Source organism: Salvelinus namaycush, chromosome 16 (assembly GCF_016432855.1).
Source record: "Salvelinus namaycush isolate Seneca chromosome 16, SaNama_1.0, whole genome shotgun sequence".
Lineage (NCBI taxonomy): Eukaryota > Metazoa > Chordata > Actinopteri > Salmoniformes > Salmonidae > Salvelinus > Salvelinus namaycush.
Window position 1 is genome coordinate 2,724,905 of NC_052322.1, and position 20,348 is coordinate 2,745,252.

General features: G+C 46.7%; 1 protein-coding gene across 1 annotated transcript; it reads left to right on the forward strand.

Annotated features, from left to right (window-relative positions):
• The first annotated feature begins 287 nt into the window (after window positions 1-287).
• On the forward strand, window positions 288-14,444 carry LOC120060907 (leucine zipper putative tumor suppressor 2 homolog). Its single transcript, XM_039010336.1, has 5 exons — window positions 288-457; window positions 7,748-8,341; window positions 8,515-9,102; window positions 9,329-9,598; window positions 12,181-14,444. The coding sequence occupies exons 2-5, from the start codon at window positions 7,781-7,783 to the stop codon at window positions 12,919-12,921; spliced, it is 2,160 nt and encodes a 719-aa protein (XP_038866264.1). The 5' UTR covers window positions 288-457; window positions 7,748-7,780; the 3' UTR covers window positions 12,922-14,444.
• The last annotated feature ends 5,904 nt before the right edge of the window (window positions 14,445-20,348 follow it).

Consider the following 20,348-nt stretch of genomic DNA (forward strand, 5'->3'; position numbering starts at 1 on the left):
TTCCCATACGACTGGCCACTCTCTCTCTCTCTCTCTCTCTCGCGCTCTCTCTTTTCCTATTTTTACTGCCTGACAAAGGCAGAGAGGCATACTATGCTGTGTGGAGCCTATTTGGTCAAAGCCGCACAGGAGAGAGAAGTGGAGAGAGAGTGAGCGCCAGCCAGGGAGAGAGAAAAGAGAGGAGGTGGGCGTGGGGGAGTTTGTGTGAGGGAGAAGGAGGGGTAGAGAAGGAGGGACCGGAAAGTCCATTCACATTGGTGGCATTTGGCCTGAGCAATGAGCTGCGTTTGGACTCTGAGAGAAGTTTCCCTCGGGAGAAGAGAGTAGAGAGACCGACACAGAGCTACGGGAGGATTGGAACAAATTGAGTGGATATAGCTCTTCTGGGAGCTGAACGACTTTGAAGTGGACGAGAGGAGGCCCAGTGCAGAGGCAGCTATGCGGGGGTCAGCTTGGGGTACGTGAGTAGTAACTCTGTGCTGGGGAACTTTTTGGGGCTTTGAATAGGGCACTGGGGAAAAGGAAGTTTGATGGAAAATAGAAACAGGCGAGATGGTTTCCACCAGAAACTGTAAACTGTAGAACATTTGTAGACCGTGTGAGCCATGAGGGTTAACTGTTACCCTTGATGCAAGGTGGTGTAATTAACCTCTCCTGGAGTTGAATGCTTTTTATCTATTCGTTTTTTGTTTAGTCACACCTACATTTTAGTTTAATGCACTTATTTTGAGTCCGTTGGGATAAGCGAGTCTGCTAAATTAGAAAAAATAATGGGATGGAAGTGATCAATCCAATGACCAGAGTCATCTAAAATGGGATAGTAGCCAATGGTAATGTCCGATCTATACTATAGATCAGTGGTTCCCTATCCTGGTCCTGGGGACCCAAAGGTTTGCATTTCGGTTTTTGCCCTAGCACTACACACCTGATTCAAATCATCAAAGCCTTTTGATGAGTTGATCATTTGAATCAGCTGTGTAGTGCTAGGGCAAAAACAAAAATGCACCCCTTTGGGTATCAGGACCAGGATAGGGAACCAGTGCTATATATGACTGTAGCGTGGGAGAGCGCTCTCTCTCTCTGCTCACTGAAAACAAAAACAAAGACCGTGACAGGCAGAGAAAAGTTCTCCCAGGAATGTGTGTGTGTGTGTGTGTGTGTGTGTGTGTGTGTGTGTGTGTGTGTGTGTGTGTGTGTGTGTGTGTGTGTGCGTGCGTGCGCGCATACATGGGAGAAGAGGCCTCTCTTCCTCACTGGTCTCATCCTTGGCCATGCTCCCTTAATTTGTTAGGCCACAAAATGGAGAGAATGCCATTCAGTATGAGTGTAGGACAGACCTCATTATCCATAGAAGCATTACGACAGTCAGTATCACGATGACAACCTAACAATGTGGGATTTAGCATACCTGACTGGGGCTGAGAAAAAAACGGGTCAATTGTCTTGGAAAGGTAGGTTGTCTGTTGGACCAAGGTAGCAATGTCAAATTCTTTCCCTCCGTGGTCTATGTTGGACACTGAATCGAGAAGGAAAGGGGAGGGAGATGAAGAAGAGGAGGGAAAGAGCGAGGGAGAGTGGATTAGATTAGGAGGGAGATGGAAAGTGGAGGGGATTTCCAGACTGTTTGTTCCCAGCTGCTCATGCATACGCTCTTGCTCTTCATTATCTCACTTTCTCTCTTTTTCTCTCTTCCTCTCCCTCTACTCTCTTGTTCTAAATCAGAGGCGCTGCTCTCCGTACCTGAATCCAAACCAGCCAGTAAAACAGAGCAGACTTTTTTTTACCTCCCCTGACACATCCCCTCTTGTGCACTGTATTTTTACACCGAAACCCCTCTGGCTGTGTGTGTGTGTGTGTGTGTCCAACTGACTCACAAAGAGGGATTTACTGCGTCCTCTTGGTTTGTATCAAAGCATGTTTGTGTGACGTTGCATACTAGCCAAGCAGGGTCTGCTGCACCTATATGTTTGTGTCCATGCATTTCTGTGTGTAACACCCATAAATGCAAAGCTTTCATGTTTGGTCTGCCCCTGTGCTTAGTGTGGACCATGCCTATACAGCAGATTTCACAGCAGATTTGTCATTCAAACACTTGATTTACGTGAAGTGAATAAGCTAAATGAATGTGCTGCTCTGCTGGGTTGCGGCCTGCATCTATCAGTCCAGTAGTCTATAACCCCCTGCACCTATCAGTCCAGTAGTCTATAACCCCCTGCATCTATCAGTCCAGTAGTCTATAACTCCCTGCATCTATCAGTCCAGTAGTCTATAACTCCCTGCATCTATCAGTCCAGTAGTCTATAACCCCCTGCATCTATCAGTCCAGTAGTCTATAACACCCCCTGCATCTATCAGTCCAGTAGTCTATAACCCCCCCCCCTGCATCTATCAGTCCAGTAGTCTATAACCCCCCCTGCATCTATCAGTCCAGTAGTCTATAACCCCCTCCTGCATCTATCAGTCCAGTAGTCTATAACCCCCCCTGCATCTATCAGTCCAGTAGTCTATAACCCCCCCTGCATCTATCAGTCCAGTAGTCTATAACCCCCTGCATCTATCAGTCCAGTAGTCTATAACCCCCTGCATCTATCAGTCCAGTAGTCTATAACCCCCTCCTGCATCTATCAGTCCAGTAGTCTATAACCCCCTCCTGCATCTATCAGTCCAGTAGTCTATAACCCCCTCCTGCATCTATCAGTCCAGTAGTCTATAACCCCCTGCATCTATCAGTCCAGTAGTCTATAACCCCCTGCATCTGTCAGTCCAGTAGTCTATAACCCCCCCCCTGCATCTATCTGTCCAGTAGTCTATAACCACCTCATGCATCTATCAGTCCAGTAGTCTATAACCCCCTCATGCATCTATCAGTCCAGTAGTCTATAACCCCTCCCTGCATCTATCAGTCCAGTAGTCTATATCCCCCCCTGCATCTATCAGTCCAGTAGTCTATAACCCCCCCCTGCATCTATCAGTCCAGTAGTCTATAAACCCCCCCCCTGCATCTATCAGTCCAGTAGTCTATAAACCCCCCCCCCTTGCATCTATCAGTCCAGTAGTCTATAACCCCCCCTGCATCTATCAGTCCAGTAGTCTATAACCCCCCCTGCATCTATCAGTCCAGTAGTCTATAACTCCCTTAATCTATCAGTCCAGTAGTCTATAACCCCTCCTGCATCTATCAGTCCAGTAGTCTATAACCCCTCCTGCATCTATCAGTCCAGTAGTCTATAACCCCCTGCATCTATCAGTCCAGTAGTCTATAACCCCCCCCCCCTACATCTATCAGTCCAGTAGTCTATAACCCCCCCCTACATCTATCAGTCCAGTAGTCTATAACCCCTCCTGCATCTATCAGTCCAGTAGTCTATAACCCCTCCTGCATCTATCAGTCCAGTAGTCTATAACCCCTCCTGCATCTATCAGTCCAGTAGTCTATAACCCCCTCCTGCATCTATCAGTCCAGTAGTCTATAACCCCCTCCTGCATCTATCAGTCCAGTAGTCTATAACCCCCTCCTGCATCTATCAGTCCAGTAGTCTATAACCCCCCCTACATCTATCAGTCCAGTAGTCTATAACCCCCTCCTGCATCTATCAGTCCAGTAGTCTATAATCCCCTCCTGCATCTATCAGTCCAGTAGTCTATAACCCCCCCTACATCTATCAGTCCAGTAGTCTATAACCCCCCCCCCCCCTGCATCTATCAGTCCAGTAGTCTATAACCCCCCCCCCCCCTGCATCTATCAGTCCAGTAGTCTATAACCCCCTCCTGCATCTATCAGTCCAGTAGTCTATAACTCCCTCCTGCATCTCAGTCCAGTAGTCTATAACCCCCTCCTGCATCTATCAGTCCAGTAGTCTATAACCCCCTCCTGCATCTATCAGTCCAGTAGTCTATAACCCCATCCTGCATCTATCAGTCCAGTAGTCTATAACCCCCTCCTGCATCTCAGTCCAGTAGTCTATAACCCCCTCCTGCATCTCAGTCCAGTAGTCTATAACCCCCTCCTGCATCTCAGTCCAGTAGTCTATAACCCCTCCTGCATCTATCAGTCCAGTAGTCTATAACCCCCTCCTGCATCTATCAGTCCAGTAGTCTATAACCTCCTCCTGCATCTATCAGTCCAGTAGTCTATAACCTCCTCCTGCATCTATCAGTCCAGTAGTCTATAACCCCCCCTACATCTATCAGTCCAGTAGTCTATAACCCCTCCTGCATCTATCAGTCCAGTAGTCTATAACCCCTCCTGCATCTATCAGTCCAGTAGTCTATAACCCCTCCTGCATCTATCAGTCCAGTAGTCTATAACCCCCCTGCATCTATCAGTCCAGTAGTCTATAACCCCCCCCTACATCTATCAGTCCAGTAGTCTATAACCCCCCCCTACATCTATCAGTCCAGTAGTCTATAACCCCTCCTGCATCTATCAGTCCAGTAGTCTATAACCCCTCCTGCATCTATCAGTCCAGTAGTCTATAACTCCCTCCTGCATCTATCAGTCCAGTAGTCTATAACCCCATCCTGCATCTATCAGTCCAGTAGTCTATAACCCCTACCCTCCTGCATCTCAGTCCAGTAGTCTATAACCCCCTCCTGCATCTCAGTCCAGTAGTCTATAACCCCCTCCTGCATCTCAGTCCAGTAGTCTATAACCCCCTGCATCTATCAGTCCAGTAGTCTATAACCTCCTCCTGCATCTATCAGTCCAGTAGTCTATAACCTCCTCCTGCATCTATCAGTCCAGTAGTCTATAACCCCCCCTACATCTATCAGTCCAGTAGTCTATAACCCCTCCTGCATCTATCAGTCCAGTAGTCTATAACCCCTCCTGCATCTATCAGTCCAGTAGTCTATAACCCCTCCTGCATCTATCAGTCCAGTAGTCTATAACCCCCTGCATCTATCAGTCCAGTAGTCTATAACCCCCCCCCTACATCTATCAGTCCAGTAGTCTATAACCCCCCCCTACATCTATCAGTCCAGTAGTCTATAACCCCTCCTGCATCTATCAGTCCAGTAGTCTATAACCCCTCCTGCATCTATCAGTCCAGTAGTCTATAACCCCCTACATCTATCAGTCCAGTAGTCTATAACTCCCTCCTGCATCTATCAGTCCAGTAGTCTATAACCCCCTCCTGCATCTATCAGTCCAGTAGTCTATAACCCCCCCTACATCTATCAGTCCAGTAGTCTATAACCCCCTCCTGCATCTATCAGTCCAGTAGTCTATAACCCCCTCCTGCATCTATCAGTCCAGTAGTCTATAACCCCCCCTACATCTATCAGTCCAGTAGTCTATAACCCCCCCCCCCCCCCCCTGCATCTATCAGTCCAGTAGTCTATAACCCCCCCCCCCCCCTGCATCTATCAGTCCAGTAGTCTATAACTCCCTGCATCTATCAGTCCAGTAGTCTATAACCCCCCCCCCCTGCATCTGGAGAAGATAAAGGTAAAATTATGTCTAAAAATACATGATGGGTAAGCTGCCATTGCTTCATTGCCCTTTACGGAGCACCCCCTATAGCCGTGTCATGTGAGCGATGACAAGCAGTGGTTGTTAAATCAAGGTGGACTGGTCTGGAGCCCTTCCACCTACCAGTGTTATTGAACTGAGAAACAAGTCGTTATAGCTGACGTGGCTGCAAATTCCTATTGCTGAGGGAGTGTCTGTCTGCCTGAACAAATACCTCCTAGGCTTTTCCCAGACAGACAAAAACAATCCGGTCAGAGAACGTCTTCGACGCTGCGGTCGGCTGAGTTGAATGAGAAACACAGCTCTATTTTGGTGCCAATGTCCTCCATGACCAAGCAGCGCTGACTTGATCTCATTGGTTAAACTAGGCCTATGTGAGTCAGTGTGATCTGTCTATCTGGCCTCCTTCAGAGTCTTTTGAAATGCTAAGGAAAGGGTCCTGCCAAATACGAGTCCGCCCCGACCGTGTGAAACAAAAACAGGACATGTGGTTTTTGGGGGCTATCAAAGCTGTGTAGGAGACTAGTTGATTCTTTGAATCTGGTGTGACTCTCTAGTCTGGACAGTCTCACCCATAGTTCAGTGATGACAGCTTCAGAAGGAGACAACTGGGCCCCAAACTACTATGGGTGGAATGCATGGAAAAGGCATAAGCAGTCAACCTGCAAACCTATCCTCCCGAAATAGTGTGTTAACAGTTTAGTGTACTTCTGCGAGCACAAATTTGTAAGAGAGTGAATGTGTGTTTTTATGACACTGCACGTACAGATTTTCATACATCTACAGAATACGTTGTACCTTACTCTGTAGGTAGGCCTACAGTATGTCTGTTTGTCATACAACTGGGCCAACCTTCTTAGTCAATCCATTAAGTAGAGATCACATTTACAACCTCTCCACTCTGTGCTAATTAGAATGTAGTAATCACAGTTAACCTCAGTTGTAGGCTTTTTTGTCTTGGCAGGGTGGCACAGTGCGTGGGCAGAGCCAGCAGTGGCCGTCTGGTGCCAAACTGGCTGGCTGATTTTTAAATAAGGAGCTGGCTGGTTGATAGACACGCCACAGTCCCATTAATCATTGTCCTGATCTTAACGTGTGTGTGCGTGCGCGGATGCATGTCTATTAGGGGTGTAATGGTACAGGTATTTGTACCGAACCACATAGCCGCAGGAAGTAGGGGTGCTGAGGGGTGCCGCAGAGGTCACTCCCTGATGAATCGAAATTAAAACTCCTCAAACATGTTGACACATTTGCACCGAAATCACCCCAGTATTCCTACCGCCGTATCGGAGTTTACATCCTGACTTCGTAGAGCTCTGACACTCGACTTTCTCCCACAGGACACACCTGTCCCTGGGACATCTGCTCCGGATGACTCATACAGTAGTGATGATGTATTTAACATGCACAGCTGGGAGCCAGCAAACACAGAGCGTGACCTCATCATCATGGGCCTATGTCCTGTCTACTATTGTATTCCTTTCAGCGGCAAACGCTGTGCCTTGGGACTGATGAAGTCACAGTGTGTGTACTGTGTAGTATCACTGTTTGGATGAGGAGATCATCTGATTTTAGATGAGATCACTGGTTGGTAGGAGTTGGTTGCCACCTCACTGGAGTCGGCTAATTGGGATCCTAATAAATCAAATCACTAATAGTTGTTCACTAACCTGTTCATGAACAGTAGCTTTTGACTTTTTAATGAGAGATGTCATTTCCAATTGAGTGCCCTACGATTTGAATTATCTCCCCCTAGTTTGCACGTTGTTGTTTTGAAAGGAGGTTGAAGGGATGTAGGGAGACAGACAGTTGCTTCCCGTCATGAGCATCATGTCAGAGACTATTTCCGATATGAGTCCTGAAGCCAATGTTTGTGCTGCTCTCTGTCTGTCCGTCTATTTTTAATCTACTGTATGTCTACCATATGTTAATTTAACTGTAGGAGGAGAACATATTTTATTTGTATCCATGCAGTTTTTATGGTTTCACCAGGGTCACAGAAAGTTCACAAACATTATTTTCTGTAATGTTGAATATTTTACATCACAACAAAGCATGTCTGTGAACATTATTTAGGGAATCATGGAGTCATGTATCTATAGAACAATGTTCAGAATGCTGAGCTCTCCTTAACACGACCCTGGATGGTTCGATAGTCCAAACATGCTCCCTCTGATATATATTCCTGCTGTAAAGATTTGTTATTGCTTTGCTACTTTGAAAGTTCCCATGCATTTGACAATGTGTACCCCTGTTTCTCCCTCTGTCCCCCAGATCGCGTGGGTGTCCCACTGAGCAGCAGCCATCATGGCTCTGGTTCAGGCTCTGTCCATCCCTGCTGAGTGCCACCACACCCCCAGCCTCAGCGGAACCCCCCGCCACCGCCCCTCTGCCCCCCACACACCCCCCAACCTCCCCTCCACCTCCAACTCCCAGGAGGCTATGGGCTCCGTCAGCAGCCTTATCGCCCAGCGCCCCGGCCCGGCCCACCTGGTGCGTCACTACCGGCCCGTTGATGTTGTCCCCGAGCCGGGCGCCACCAGGCTCCACAGAACCACGTTGGGCGCCACTTCCTGCCTGGCCTCCTTTGACACATCTCAGGATCCACTGCTCAGTAGCCTCACTCCGCCTGGCAACAGGAAGCCTTTGATGGTGATTGGCACCAGTAAGGACAGCGGGACCAATGGGAATTACTCGTATCTGAACCAGGACTATGTGGGAGACTGGAATGACAACACTGTGGTTCATGGAAGCCCTGGGACCGGGATTGACACAGGGGAGGCCAAGGATCGGCAGCTTGGGAACCTCAACGGGAACGTGGAAGAACCCCCTCCCAAACTGGTCCCCGTGTCAGGGAAGCTGGAGAAGGTGAGTGTGGCCCTGTCCAGGCTATATGGAACAGTCATTCAGTCTCTTTGAAGTAGATCAATCCACTCTCACAATAACACGATTAGAAGAAATGAATCAAACATTCACTGAATATCCATTATTTACAACCTCTTACCCAACAAACCATTTGGTCTTTCCCTCTCACCTCTCAGAACATGGAGAAAACAGTGATCCGGCCCACTGCCTTCAAACCCGTCGTCCCCAAGAGTCACAACTCCATGCAGTTCCTTTCCCCTCGCCACGACAGGGCCAGTCTATCAGACTGCCAGAACAACCTCAACCTGTTGTCACCTGGTAGCCAGATGGACACCTTGCCGCCCTGCTCGGAGAATCGAAACTCCTACAGCGGCGGGCGCCACACGGGCGGGGGCAGCCAGACCTGCTCCATGTCTGACTTGGGACGGAATTCCCTGACGAGCCTGCCCCCCTATGGCAGCATCCCCTACATCCTGGCGCCCGCAGACTACCCGCCTGGCAGTGCCCACCTGGAGCCCACGAAGACCGCACACGGGCACTCCAACTCGGACAGTGGGTGCTCCTCGTCCAGTAAGAGCACAGGGTCGGTGAGCGGACGTGGCCAGCCCCTGTCGGACAGCGGGTCGAGCGAGCGCTCGCCAGCCCCTGTGGAGGGGGGGTACGAGGGGGTAGTGAGGGACCTGGAGGATAAGCTGAGGGAGAGAGACGTGGAGCTGCAGCAGCTCCGAGACAACCTGGACGAGAACGAAGTGGCTATATGCCAGGTACGTGGTGGGGTAGATGGACAAAAGAGCATTGGACACATTATCTTGTCATATATTCTGAAACGCATGAAGACACCAAGCTCCTCTCTCTCTCTCACACACCATGTACCATCACACACACAATGACAAATGCCACGACTTATTGGGACACTAAAACCATTACAATCACCACACGCACACGATGCCACCCTCACCTACCCAACCCGTGTCTTCTCTCTTTCCCCAGGTTTATGAGGAGAAGCAGAAGCGCTGTGAGCTGGAGCTGGAGGAGTTGCGTCAGAGCTGTGCCACGCGGATGCAGACCCAGTCCCAGAAGGCCCAGCGTGCCCAGCAGGTGCTCCAGCTGCAGGTCTTCCAGCTGCAACAGGAGAAGAAGAAGCTCCAGGAGGACTTCGGCCAGCTGCTGCAGGAGAGGGAGAAGCTGGAGGAGCGCTGTACCTCCTACGAGCACGAGAAGATTCAGTTAGGGTCCAGGCTGGAGGAGACCAAGTGGGAGGTGAGATGGACCCTCACTGTTTGTGGCCCCATTCCAAATCCACCCCTAGTCTAGTCCCTACCTAGGTCTTCGGCACTTCTGTAGATCTTGTTGATGAAGTGGCTGAGGGTCTGCCCCAATGCTAGCAGTATGTGTCTACTCGGGTACTCTGGTATAGACAATAAAGACAGTGAATTTTACACAATCCATGAATGCTACTGTAACTCCTTTTGAGTAATTGTTGTCACAGTCGGACAGGAAATTTCAATGAAATGATTCAGTACAATGGGGGTACTGATAGTGTAGTATAAATGGTACCCTCAGTAATATGCTTCCCCAGGCATGTTTGGCAGGATAGAGCCTGGCACGGTGTCCCACCGTCATCAATCACATTGTAACAAAGACACCAAGCTCCCCGCTCTCTCTCTAATATATTCCCTCATACACCGAGTGTACAAAACATTAGGAACACTTTCCTATTATTGAGCTGTACCCCCCTTTTGCCCTCAGAACAGCCTCAATATGTAGGGGCATGGACTCTACAAGGTGTCAAAAGTGTTCCACAGGGATGCTGGCCCATGTTGACTCCAATGCTTCCTACAGTTGTGTCAAGATGGCTGGATGTCTTTTGGGTGGTGAACCATTCTTGATACACGTGGGAAACTGTTGAGCGTGAAGTGAAAAACACAGCAGCGTTGCAGTTCTTGACACACTCAAATTGGTGCGCCTGGCACCTACTACCATACCCCGTTCCAAAGCACTTCAATCTTCACCCTCTTAATGGCACACATACGCAATCCAAGGCTTAAAGATCCTTCTTTTAACCTGTCTCCTCCCCTTCATCTACACTGATTTGAAGTGGATTTAACAAGTTACATCAATAAGGGATCATGGCTTTCTCCTGGATTCACCTGGTCAGTCTAAGTCATGGAAAGACTTACTAATGTTTTGTACACTCAGTGTATGAGGGAATATATTCCAATGTTTACACAGTATACAGTGCATTTGGAAAGTATTCAGACCCCTTGACTTTTTCCACATTTTGTTACGTTACAGCCTTATTCTAAAAAGTTTTTGTAATCGTTTTTTTCCTTCATCAATCTACACACAATACCCCATAATGACAAAGTAAAAACAGGTTTTTAGAATTTTTTACAAATGTGTATATATATATATATCACATTTACATAAGTATTCAGACCCTTTACTCAGTACTTTGTTGAAGCACCTTTGGCAGCGATTACAGCTTCGAGTCTTCTTGGGTATGACGCTACAGGCTTGGCATACCTGTATTTGGGTAGTTTCTCCCATTCTTCTCTACAGATCCTCTCAAGCTCTGTCAGGTTGGATGGGGAGCGTCACTGCACAGTTATTTTCAGGTCTCTCCAGAGATGTTCGATTGGGTTCAAGTCCGGGCTCTGGCTGGGCCACTACAGGACATTCAGAGACTTGTCCCGAAGCCACTCCTGCATTGGTCTTGGCTGTGTGCTTAAAGGCGTTGTCCTGTTGGAAGGTGAACCTTCGCCCTAGTCTGAGGTCCTGAGTGCTCTGGAGCAGATTTTCATCAAGGATCTCTCTGTACTTTAGTCCGTTCATCTTTCCCTTGATCCTGACTAGTCTCCCAGTCCCTGCTGCCGAAAAACATCACCACAACATGATGCTGCCACCACCATGCTTCACCGTAGGGATGGTGCCAGGTTTCCTCCAGACGTGACGCTTAGCATTCAGGCTAAAGAGTGTAATCTTGGTTTCATCAGAACAGAGAATCTTGTTTCTCATGGTATGAGAGTCTTTTAGGTGCCTTTTGGCAAACTTCAAGCGGGCTTTCATGTGCCTTTTACTGAGGAGTGGTTCTGTCTGGCCACTCTACCATAAAGGCCTGATTGGTGGAGTACTGCAGAGATGGCTGTCCTTCTGCAAGGTTCTCCCATCTCCACAGAGGAACTCTGCAGCTCTATCAGAGTGACCATCGGGTTCTTAGTCACCTCCCTGACCAAGGTCCTTCTCCCCCGATTACTCAGTTTGGACGGTTTGCCAGCTCTATGAAGATTCTTGGTGGTTCTAAACTTCTTCAATTTAAGAATGATGGGGGCCACTGTGCTCTTGGGGACCTTCTATGCTGCAGAAATGTTTTGGTACCCTTCCCCAGATCTGTGCCTTGACACAATCCTGTCCCCGAGCTCTACGGACAATTCCTTCGACCTCACGGCTTGGTTTTTGCTCTGTCATGCACTTTCAACTGTGGGACTTTATATAGACAGAACTTTATATTTCCAAATTATATCCAATCAATTGAATTTACCACAGGTGGACTCCAATCAAGTTGTAGAAACATCAAGGATGATCAATGGAAACAGGATGCACCTGAGCTCAATTTTAAGTCTCATAGCAAAGGGTCTGAATACTTACGTCAATAATTCTAAAAACCTGTTTTCACTTTGTCATTATGGGGTATTGTGTGTATATTGTTATATTTAATACATTTTAGAATAAGGCTGTAAAGTAACAAAATGTGGAAAAAGTCAAGGGGTCTGAATACTTGTCATATTCCCAGGTTTTTGTGGTGTGATTCCTCTATATGAAACCAGTTGTGTTTCATTCAGGTGTGTCAGAAGTCTGGGGAGATCTCCCTGCTGAAGCAGCAGATGAAAGATGTCCAGGGGGAGCTGGCTCAGCGCATGGGGGAGATCGTCTCGCTGCGTGGACAGCTTCGGGACTCCCGTGGCGAGCTCACCACCAGCCAGAGCCTGCTGCAAGAGGCCACCACTGCCGGCCACATGCGCATCATGGAACTGGAGGTATGCCAGAACGAGCTGCAGCGCCGCAAGAGTGAGGCCCAGCTCCTACGCCAGAAGGTGGGCCGACTGGAGGAGGAGGCGGCTCGCCTCCGTGCTTCCGCCACCGATCAGACAAGCCTCCAGAGCCCCGCCCACAATGGTGGTGGAGGCAGGCAGTGCCAGGCCTTCCCAGAGGGGGAGGAGCCACGCTTGTTGACCTATGAGAGCAACGAGGACAGGGCCTATGAGAGCGAGGCCCTCCAGAGCCTCCGGCTGCAGATGAACGATCTGAGGGCGGAGTTAGTCACAGAACGCCAGCGGGGAGAGGAGCAGGCGTGTAGCTTTGAGGAGGAGCACAGGGTCTGGCAGGAGGAAAAGGACAAGGTGATCCAATATCAGAAGCAGCTGCAGCAGAACTACGTGGGGATGTACCGGAGGAACCGGGCGCTGGAGCGCATGCTGCGCAAGCTCAGTCTAGAACTGGAGACCCGGGACGAGCTGGAGGAGCAGGATGAAGGCAGCGGCAACGAGATCAACTTTGACGAGATCACCGCTACTGAGATCTGACACCACCACTCCTCCGTCTCTCTGTCAGCCAATATACATCTGATCCCCTAGGAGTGTCTATAGGAATCCAGATAGCCGCTATAATGACTTAGTAGGTCAGGATCCTTCCTTATGGTTCCTTCAGGGTCTCTACAGTATGTAGTAGTCTGTCTATAGTTGGTCTACTCTCCGTATGTTCCTGCTTTTCCACGCCGTCTCACTGTCTCATTAGTATGGTTGGCTCTCACTGGCTAATGTCGATACACACACATACACGAAAGAATGCATACACAATGACACACACTTCTGTCACTCACAGACATGGTGATCTGATGTGGCTGAATGAGAGTTCACTAACCGGGAGAGTGATTTTGAAGTCGGTTGAGTCTCGTACAGCGTGGAGGGAATACATAAAAAAAAAAATTAAAGCTATTCCTAGAATTACTCACTGAACATCATGTAAACACATAGGGAGGCTCGGCTCTCTTCCTAGGAATTTGTACTTCCTCGTTATTCACTTGGTAGGCAGAGCTTGATAACACTAGTGTTCTTCAGCATGTTCTCAGATACTACAGGTCCAATGCAGATACTACAGGGTCAATGGCAAAAAAAAGGGAACCGCTTCAATGTTACCATTACCAAAAGCCTCCTCATTCCACGTGACACATTTTAAGTATCTAAATATGGACCTTAGTGGTCTTGAATGTCTGTATCTATACAGTATCTCGAGCTAGAAAACCAGACACCGTGGAAATTCAAGGTAAAAGTCACTAAAGCACACTCAGATATGCTTTCTATTAATTGAGAAGAGAATCTACTTTAACTTTGATCTCCCTTCACCAAAGTACAAAAGCACGGATGGGTGAATCTCTATGGATCTTTGTGTTTCTCTGTCAATATTTGTATGCTGCACTGGCTGTTTGTGAAGGTGCTTTTTGTACAGGCTGTGAGAGGAGACATGCACTAAGTGAGCGATGTTTCGGGCTCTATTCAATCCAAATTGCGGAAGTTTCGCGTTTGAGTAATTTAAATTTAAAGGCAACGTTGCCGCGTTAGCAGCGACGGCATTCACAGTAACCGCTGTGTATGTCGGATCAATCGAAAATGACCTTTACATTTCGATCGGGCAATCTCTACCGCTTCAGTGACACAGATTTAATAGAGCCCGTCGTCTTTTATCAAGTTAAATTAGACTGGCCATGATAAGGACTTATCTTTTCATCAACTTCTGTATAAAAAAACACACCCATTTACAAGAGGATGACACTTAAATGTCCCTTATCACTGTTAACCCTTCATTGTAGATATCCTTAATACTGACATCGTATATGGTGAAATATAATAGATTTCTTAGAGATATTATCTATTTCAAAATAAACATAGTCACTGTGAATAGACCAAAGCAATGTCACATGTCCTGTTGGTTCCTTACAGTACCATGTGTGAATGCTACTCATGGTTCTACAGTACAATCTTTTTACATTAAATGTATATTTTCATGCTGTAAATTTCTTGTACCAACTGACTGTTTTTAATAAAACGAACGATAAAACGAATAGCTGCTTTTCAAATGGATTACTGATGGTTGGCTCTAAACTTCATTTTATGACAAACTGTTACATAATTTAATCAAACAGTTGTAATTATCATATGTATTGAATGGTTGATTCTATTAGGTTCAGACAAGGAACATCAAGCCACAGAAGTAAAAAATGATCAGATACTCTTTTATTTTATTATGTTAAGCCCTGTTTATACACGTACATTGTGATAACATGTCACTCTCCTCCTGTATCTAGATTGTGTACACACTTCTCTTGACGCCAAGAATTTGAGAAACTTAGGGCATGTTTACAACTGATATCAACATGTTCATGACTGACAGGTGGATGTGATCTAAGCCTGCCATCTTCTGGTCACTAGCAGCACTCCCAACCACCTCTCCACACTGGCTCAGACAAACAACCACTAGTTCACTTCACAGGGGACCTGGAAGGCACTCAAATTAGTTTGCATAAATTAGCCGGTGTTAATGATTTAAGTATAATTCTAAGAAATGTCTATATATAGATGTGTATATTTATTTTGCATAATTTACAAAAGTGTCTGATGTGATAAATAACACAACATAACAACTAATGTAAAAGGAAGAATTGTGTGAACTGGTCTACTATTGGCTCAGAGTGGCTTGATGCTTTAGGACAGCACACAAGTCACTGGCTGCTGGTTCCCATGGCGGTAGGTTGCTTCCTCCCCTTGTTTGATTGGTCAGATCCTCCTGGGTCACCATAGAGGGAACAGAAGTTTCCTATTAGCCCACATAATTCCTTCAGACCTTCACTTTTCACTATAGCCTGTGGAGCTTCTGTTTGTGTTGCTCCTAGGCTTTAGGTCTTGGAACTCCAAACCAAACCCCATTTTTCTGTGAAGTGAGTCAGTCTTTAGTCAAGGACTACAACATCAGGGGGTAGGTCAGCTTTAATATTGCAGATAGAGTGTGGCTGCCATCAATGTAATTGTCTCCATTTCCAATCCCCCATATTTTTGGGGTAAATATATAAAGTACCAGTCCAAAGTTTGGACACACCTACTCATTCCAGGGTTTTTCTTTATTTGTACTATTTTTTACATTGTAGAATAATAGTGAAGACATCAAAACTATGAACACTTTTTTGGTTACTACATGATTCCTTATGTGTTATTTCATAGTTGTGATGTCTTCACTATTTACCCCCCCCAAAAAAAAATTTGTAGGGTTTTTAGATAAACGCCAAAAATAAGGTCTGAGGTTAACACTGGCTTAGGAGATCTAAGTTTTGTTCAATAAAAAAAAGAACAGGGAGACCGGACTGACAGCTGATCGTCCTCGCAGTGGCAGACCACGTGTAACAACGTCTTTCAAAGATAATTTGTAAAAATCCAAATAACTTCAAAGATCTTAAGTTGTGCCCTACACTGTTTCCTATGCTTGTTCAATGAACCATACACATTAATGAACATGCACCTGTGGAACGGTCGTTAAGACACTAACAGCTTACAGATGGTAGGCAATTAAGGTCACAGTTATGAAAACTTAGGACACTAAAGAGGCCTTTCTACTGACTCTGAAAAACACCAAAAGAAAGATGCCCAGGGTCCCTGCTCATCTGCGTGAACGTGCCTTAGGCATGCTGCAAGGAGGCATGAGGACTGGGTTGGCGCCCCCCCTTGGGCTGTGCCGTGGCGGAGATCTTTGTGGGCTATACTCGGCCTTGTCTCAGGATGGTAAGTTGGTGGTAGAAGATATCCCTCTCGTGGTGTGGGGGCTGTGCTTTGGCAAAGTGGGTGGGGTTATATCCTGCCTGTTTGGCCCTGTCCGGGGGTATCATCAGATGGGGACACAGTGTCTCCTGACCCCTCCTGTCTCAGCCTCCAGTATTTATGCTGCAGTAGTTTGTGTCGGGGGGCTAGGGTCAGTCTGTTATATCTGGAGTACTTCTCCTGTCTTAACCGGTGTCCTGTGTGAATTTAAGTATGCTCTCTCTAATTCTCTCTTTCTCTCTCGGAAGACCTGAGACTACCTGGCATGATGACTCCTTGCTGTCCCCAGTCCACCTGGCCGTGCTGCTGCTTTCAACTGTTCTGCCTGCGGCTATGGAACCCTGACCTGTTCGCCGGACGTGCTACCTGTCCCAGACCTGCTACCTGTCCCAGACCTGCTGTTTTCAACTCTCTAGAGACAGCAGGAGCGGTAGAGATACTCTCAACACTCGACAACTACTGTGATTATTATTATTTGACCATGCTGGTCATTTATGAACATTTGAACATCTTGGCCATGTTCTGTTATAATCTCCACCCGGCACAGCCAGAAGAGGACTGGCCATCCCTCATAGCCTAGTTCCTCTCTAGGTTTCTTCCTAGGTTTTGGCCTTTCTAGGGAGTTTTTCCTAGCCACCGTGCTTCTACACCTGCATTGCTTGCTGTTTGGGGTTTTGGGCTGGGTTTCTGTACAGCACTTTGAGATATCAGCTGATGTAAGAAGGGCTATATAAATACATTTGATTTGATTTGCAGATGTGGCCAGGGCAATAAATTGCAATGTCCGTACTGTGAGACGCCTAAGACAGTGCTACAGGGAGACAGGACGGACAGCTGATCGTCCTCGAAGTGGCAGACCACGTGTAAGGAGGCAACACCTGCGGGACAGGTACAGGATGGCAACAACAACTGCCAGAGTTACACCAGGAACGCACAATCCCTCCATCAGTGCTCAGACTGTCCGCATTAGACTGAGAGAGGCTGGACAGAGGGCTTGTAGGCCTGTTGTAAGGCAGGTCCTCACCAGACATCACCGGCAACAACAAGTGCTCTTCACAGACGAGTTGCGGTTTTGTCTCACCAGGGGTGAGGAAGAAAGGAATGAACGTTACACCGAGGCCTGTACTCAGGAGCGGGATCGATTTGGAGGTGGAGGGTCCGTCATGGTCTGGGGCGGTGTGTCACAGCATCATCGGACTGAGCTTGTTGTCATTGCAGGCAATCTCAACGCTGTGCGTTACAGGGAAGACATCCTCCTCCCTCATGTGGTACCCTTCCTGCAGGCTCATCCTGACATGACCCCCCAGCATGACAATGCCACCAGCCATACTGCTCGTTCTGTGTGTGATTTCCTGCAAGACAGGAAGGAGTGTCAGTGTTCTGAGGGCTAGGGCCATTCCCCCCAGAAATGTCCGGAGACTTGCAGGTCCCTTGGTGGAAGAGTGGGGTAACATCTCACAGCAAGAACTTGCAAATCTGGTGCAGTCCATGAGGAGGAGATGCACTGCAGTACTTAATGCAGCTGGTGGCCACACCAGCTACTGACTGTTACTTTGATTTTGACCCCCCCCCTTTGTTCAGGGACACATTATTCAATTTCTGTTAGTTACATGTCTGTGCAACTTGTTCAGTTTATGTCTCAGTTGTTGAATCTTGTTATGTTCATACAAATATTTACACATGTTACGTTTGCTGAAAATAAACACAGTTGACAGTGAGAGGACGTTTCTTTTTTTACTGAGTTTATATATAAAAATCGTCCGATTAATCGGTATCAGCTTTTTTTGGTCCTCCAATAATCGGTATCGGTGTTGAAAAATCATAATCGGTCGACCTCTACTGTAAGTCAGATATCATGCAGGTCAGATATCTCATCCAATTGAATAACCAAAAGTTATATGCGAACTCATGGGGATAAATGTTGCTCAAATATTTCCAAACATGCTACAATTTCTGCAATCATATAGACTGAATGTTGGGCTATGATGAACAGCCAAGTTCTTGTTGATAATGGTTTCTTGAGCTTACTTTCCTCAACCTGCCTGACCCAATTACAGTCAGGATGTCACATGCTTCGATGCCATGTATACCTTGGACTAACCCAGAGAGATGGCGGCAAAGCGAGAGGGTCCTCTCCCGTCAAAATCGCTTCCACGCGCGAATACAGCGATAAGCAGACCAACCGCCTTTGGGACAATGACTCCCATTGTTTGGGCGGAGACAAGACCCTCTCGTCATTATATACAGTGTCTCTGACTAATGGCATGTTCACGTACTACTTGGAACTAGAAAACTGGGAAATGTCAGACTTGCTAACTGGTTGCAGTTATAAAAGTGCGCGTTCAACCAGTTATCAAGTCGGACATTTCTGACTTTCCTAGTTCCGATTACATCATGGAGGAGGATTTCACCCACGCGCCTACGGCTTGTCAGGTCATTGGACAGCGACGTTAAACCAACTTTGCCTAGTAATAGAATCCACTGTTACCAACGTTATGTTAGTAAAGCATCCAAACTACTGTAGTGTACAGTAAAGTAGGCCGGCCTATAAAGCACACTTTCTCCCATTCCGATGGTCACTCTGACAAAGCTCCAGAGATCCTCTGTGGAGATGGGAGAACCTTCCAGAAGGACAACAATCTCTGCAGCACTCCACTAAACAGTTCTTTATGGTAGTGGCCAGACGGAAGCCACTCCTCAGTAAAAGGCACATGACAGCCCGCTTGGAGTTTGCCAAAAGGCACCTAAAGGACTCTGAAACTATGACAAACAAGATTCTCTGGTCTGATGAAACTAAGTTTGAACTCTTTGGCCTGAATGCCAAGCGTCGGGTCTGGAGGAAACCAGGCTCCGATCATCACCTGGCCAATACCATCCCTACGGTGAAGCATGGTGGTGGCAGGATCATGCTGTGGGGATGTTTTTCAGCAGCAGTGACTGGGAGACTAGTCAGAATCGAGGGAAAGATGAACGGAGAAAAGTACAGAGAGATCCTTGATGAAAACCTGCTCCAGAGCGCTCAGGACCTCAGACTGGGGAGAAGGTTCACCTTCCAACAGGACAATGACCCTAAGCACACAGCCAAGACAATGCAGGAGTGGCTTCGGGATATGTCTCTGAATGTCCTTAATCCAACTTTACAGAGCTTGAGAGGATCTGCAGAGAAATTCCCCAAATACAAGTGTGCCAAGCTTGTAGCGTCATACCCAAGAGGACTCGAGGCTGTAATCGCTGCCAAAGGTGCTTCAACAAAGTACTGAGTCAATTTTATATTTCTGTTTTTATGTTTTATACATTTGCAAAAAATTCAAAAAAAGTTTTTGCTTCGTCATTATGGGGTATTGTGCGTAGATTGAGGGGGGGGGGAATAAGGCTGAAACGTAACAAAATTTGGGAAAAGTGAAGGAGTCTGAATACTTTCTAAATGCACTGTAGGTCTATCTCATTAGTATCTAATTCATCATTATGTATTATGTTATCTCATGTGCTTTTCTTCACGAGGAGGGGATAGTAAATAATATTTTTGGGTCTGTAACCATGTTATCCAATGACAATCTCTTCCCATTCAAATATTATTTTTCAACAAAAAGTTCAGCAGTATAGATAGACCCATGTAATTCCAGTTGATATTGCGAGGGTTGTTTTGTTTGCGCAATGCGCCGTCAGTGCTTCGGTATACGGTCTATAAAAGTGGATCTTCGTAATTGTATTGTCCTTCCTTTTTAGACCACACAGGCCTAATAAAATAATAACATGTTGTGTAGTGGCTTTGCTGTCATGCGTCTAAAAAAAAATTGGTTGCTTTTGCCCCACCAAGATTGACATGCTAAAATCGCCATAGCACACCACTTTGGGTTTCTTCATGGTACCCAAACCAAAAACGTATTTAATGCATTGCTCAGTTATGTATAGAGCCATGTCATTGTGGAATGCTCTGCCACCAGAGTTTACTCAGGCAAAAAACAAGTTTACCTTTTAAAATACAGATAAAAAAATATATTGTATCACAGCACCTCTCCTTTTTTTAAAGATTGAATTTAACTGCTCTGTATATATGAATATGTATATATTATATAAGAATAGTGTGTAAATAGTAGTTTTGTTGTCTCTTGGTGTCTTTCTTGTATATAACTTTTATTTTATTTAAA

Coding starts and splice junctions, on each gene's coding strand:
- LOC120060907 (XM_039010336.1), top strand. CDS start 7,781: ATGGCTCTGGTTCAGGCTCTGTCCATCCCTGCTGAGTGCCACCACACC. Junction 9,103..9,328: donor ACGAAGTGGCTATATGCCAG/GTACGTGGTGGG, acceptor CTCTTTCCCCAG/GTTTATGAGGAGAAGCAGAA. Junction 9,599..12,180: donor TGGAGGAGACCAAGTGGGAG/GTGAGATGGACC, acceptor TGTTTCATTCAG/GTGTGTCAGAAGTCTGGGGA.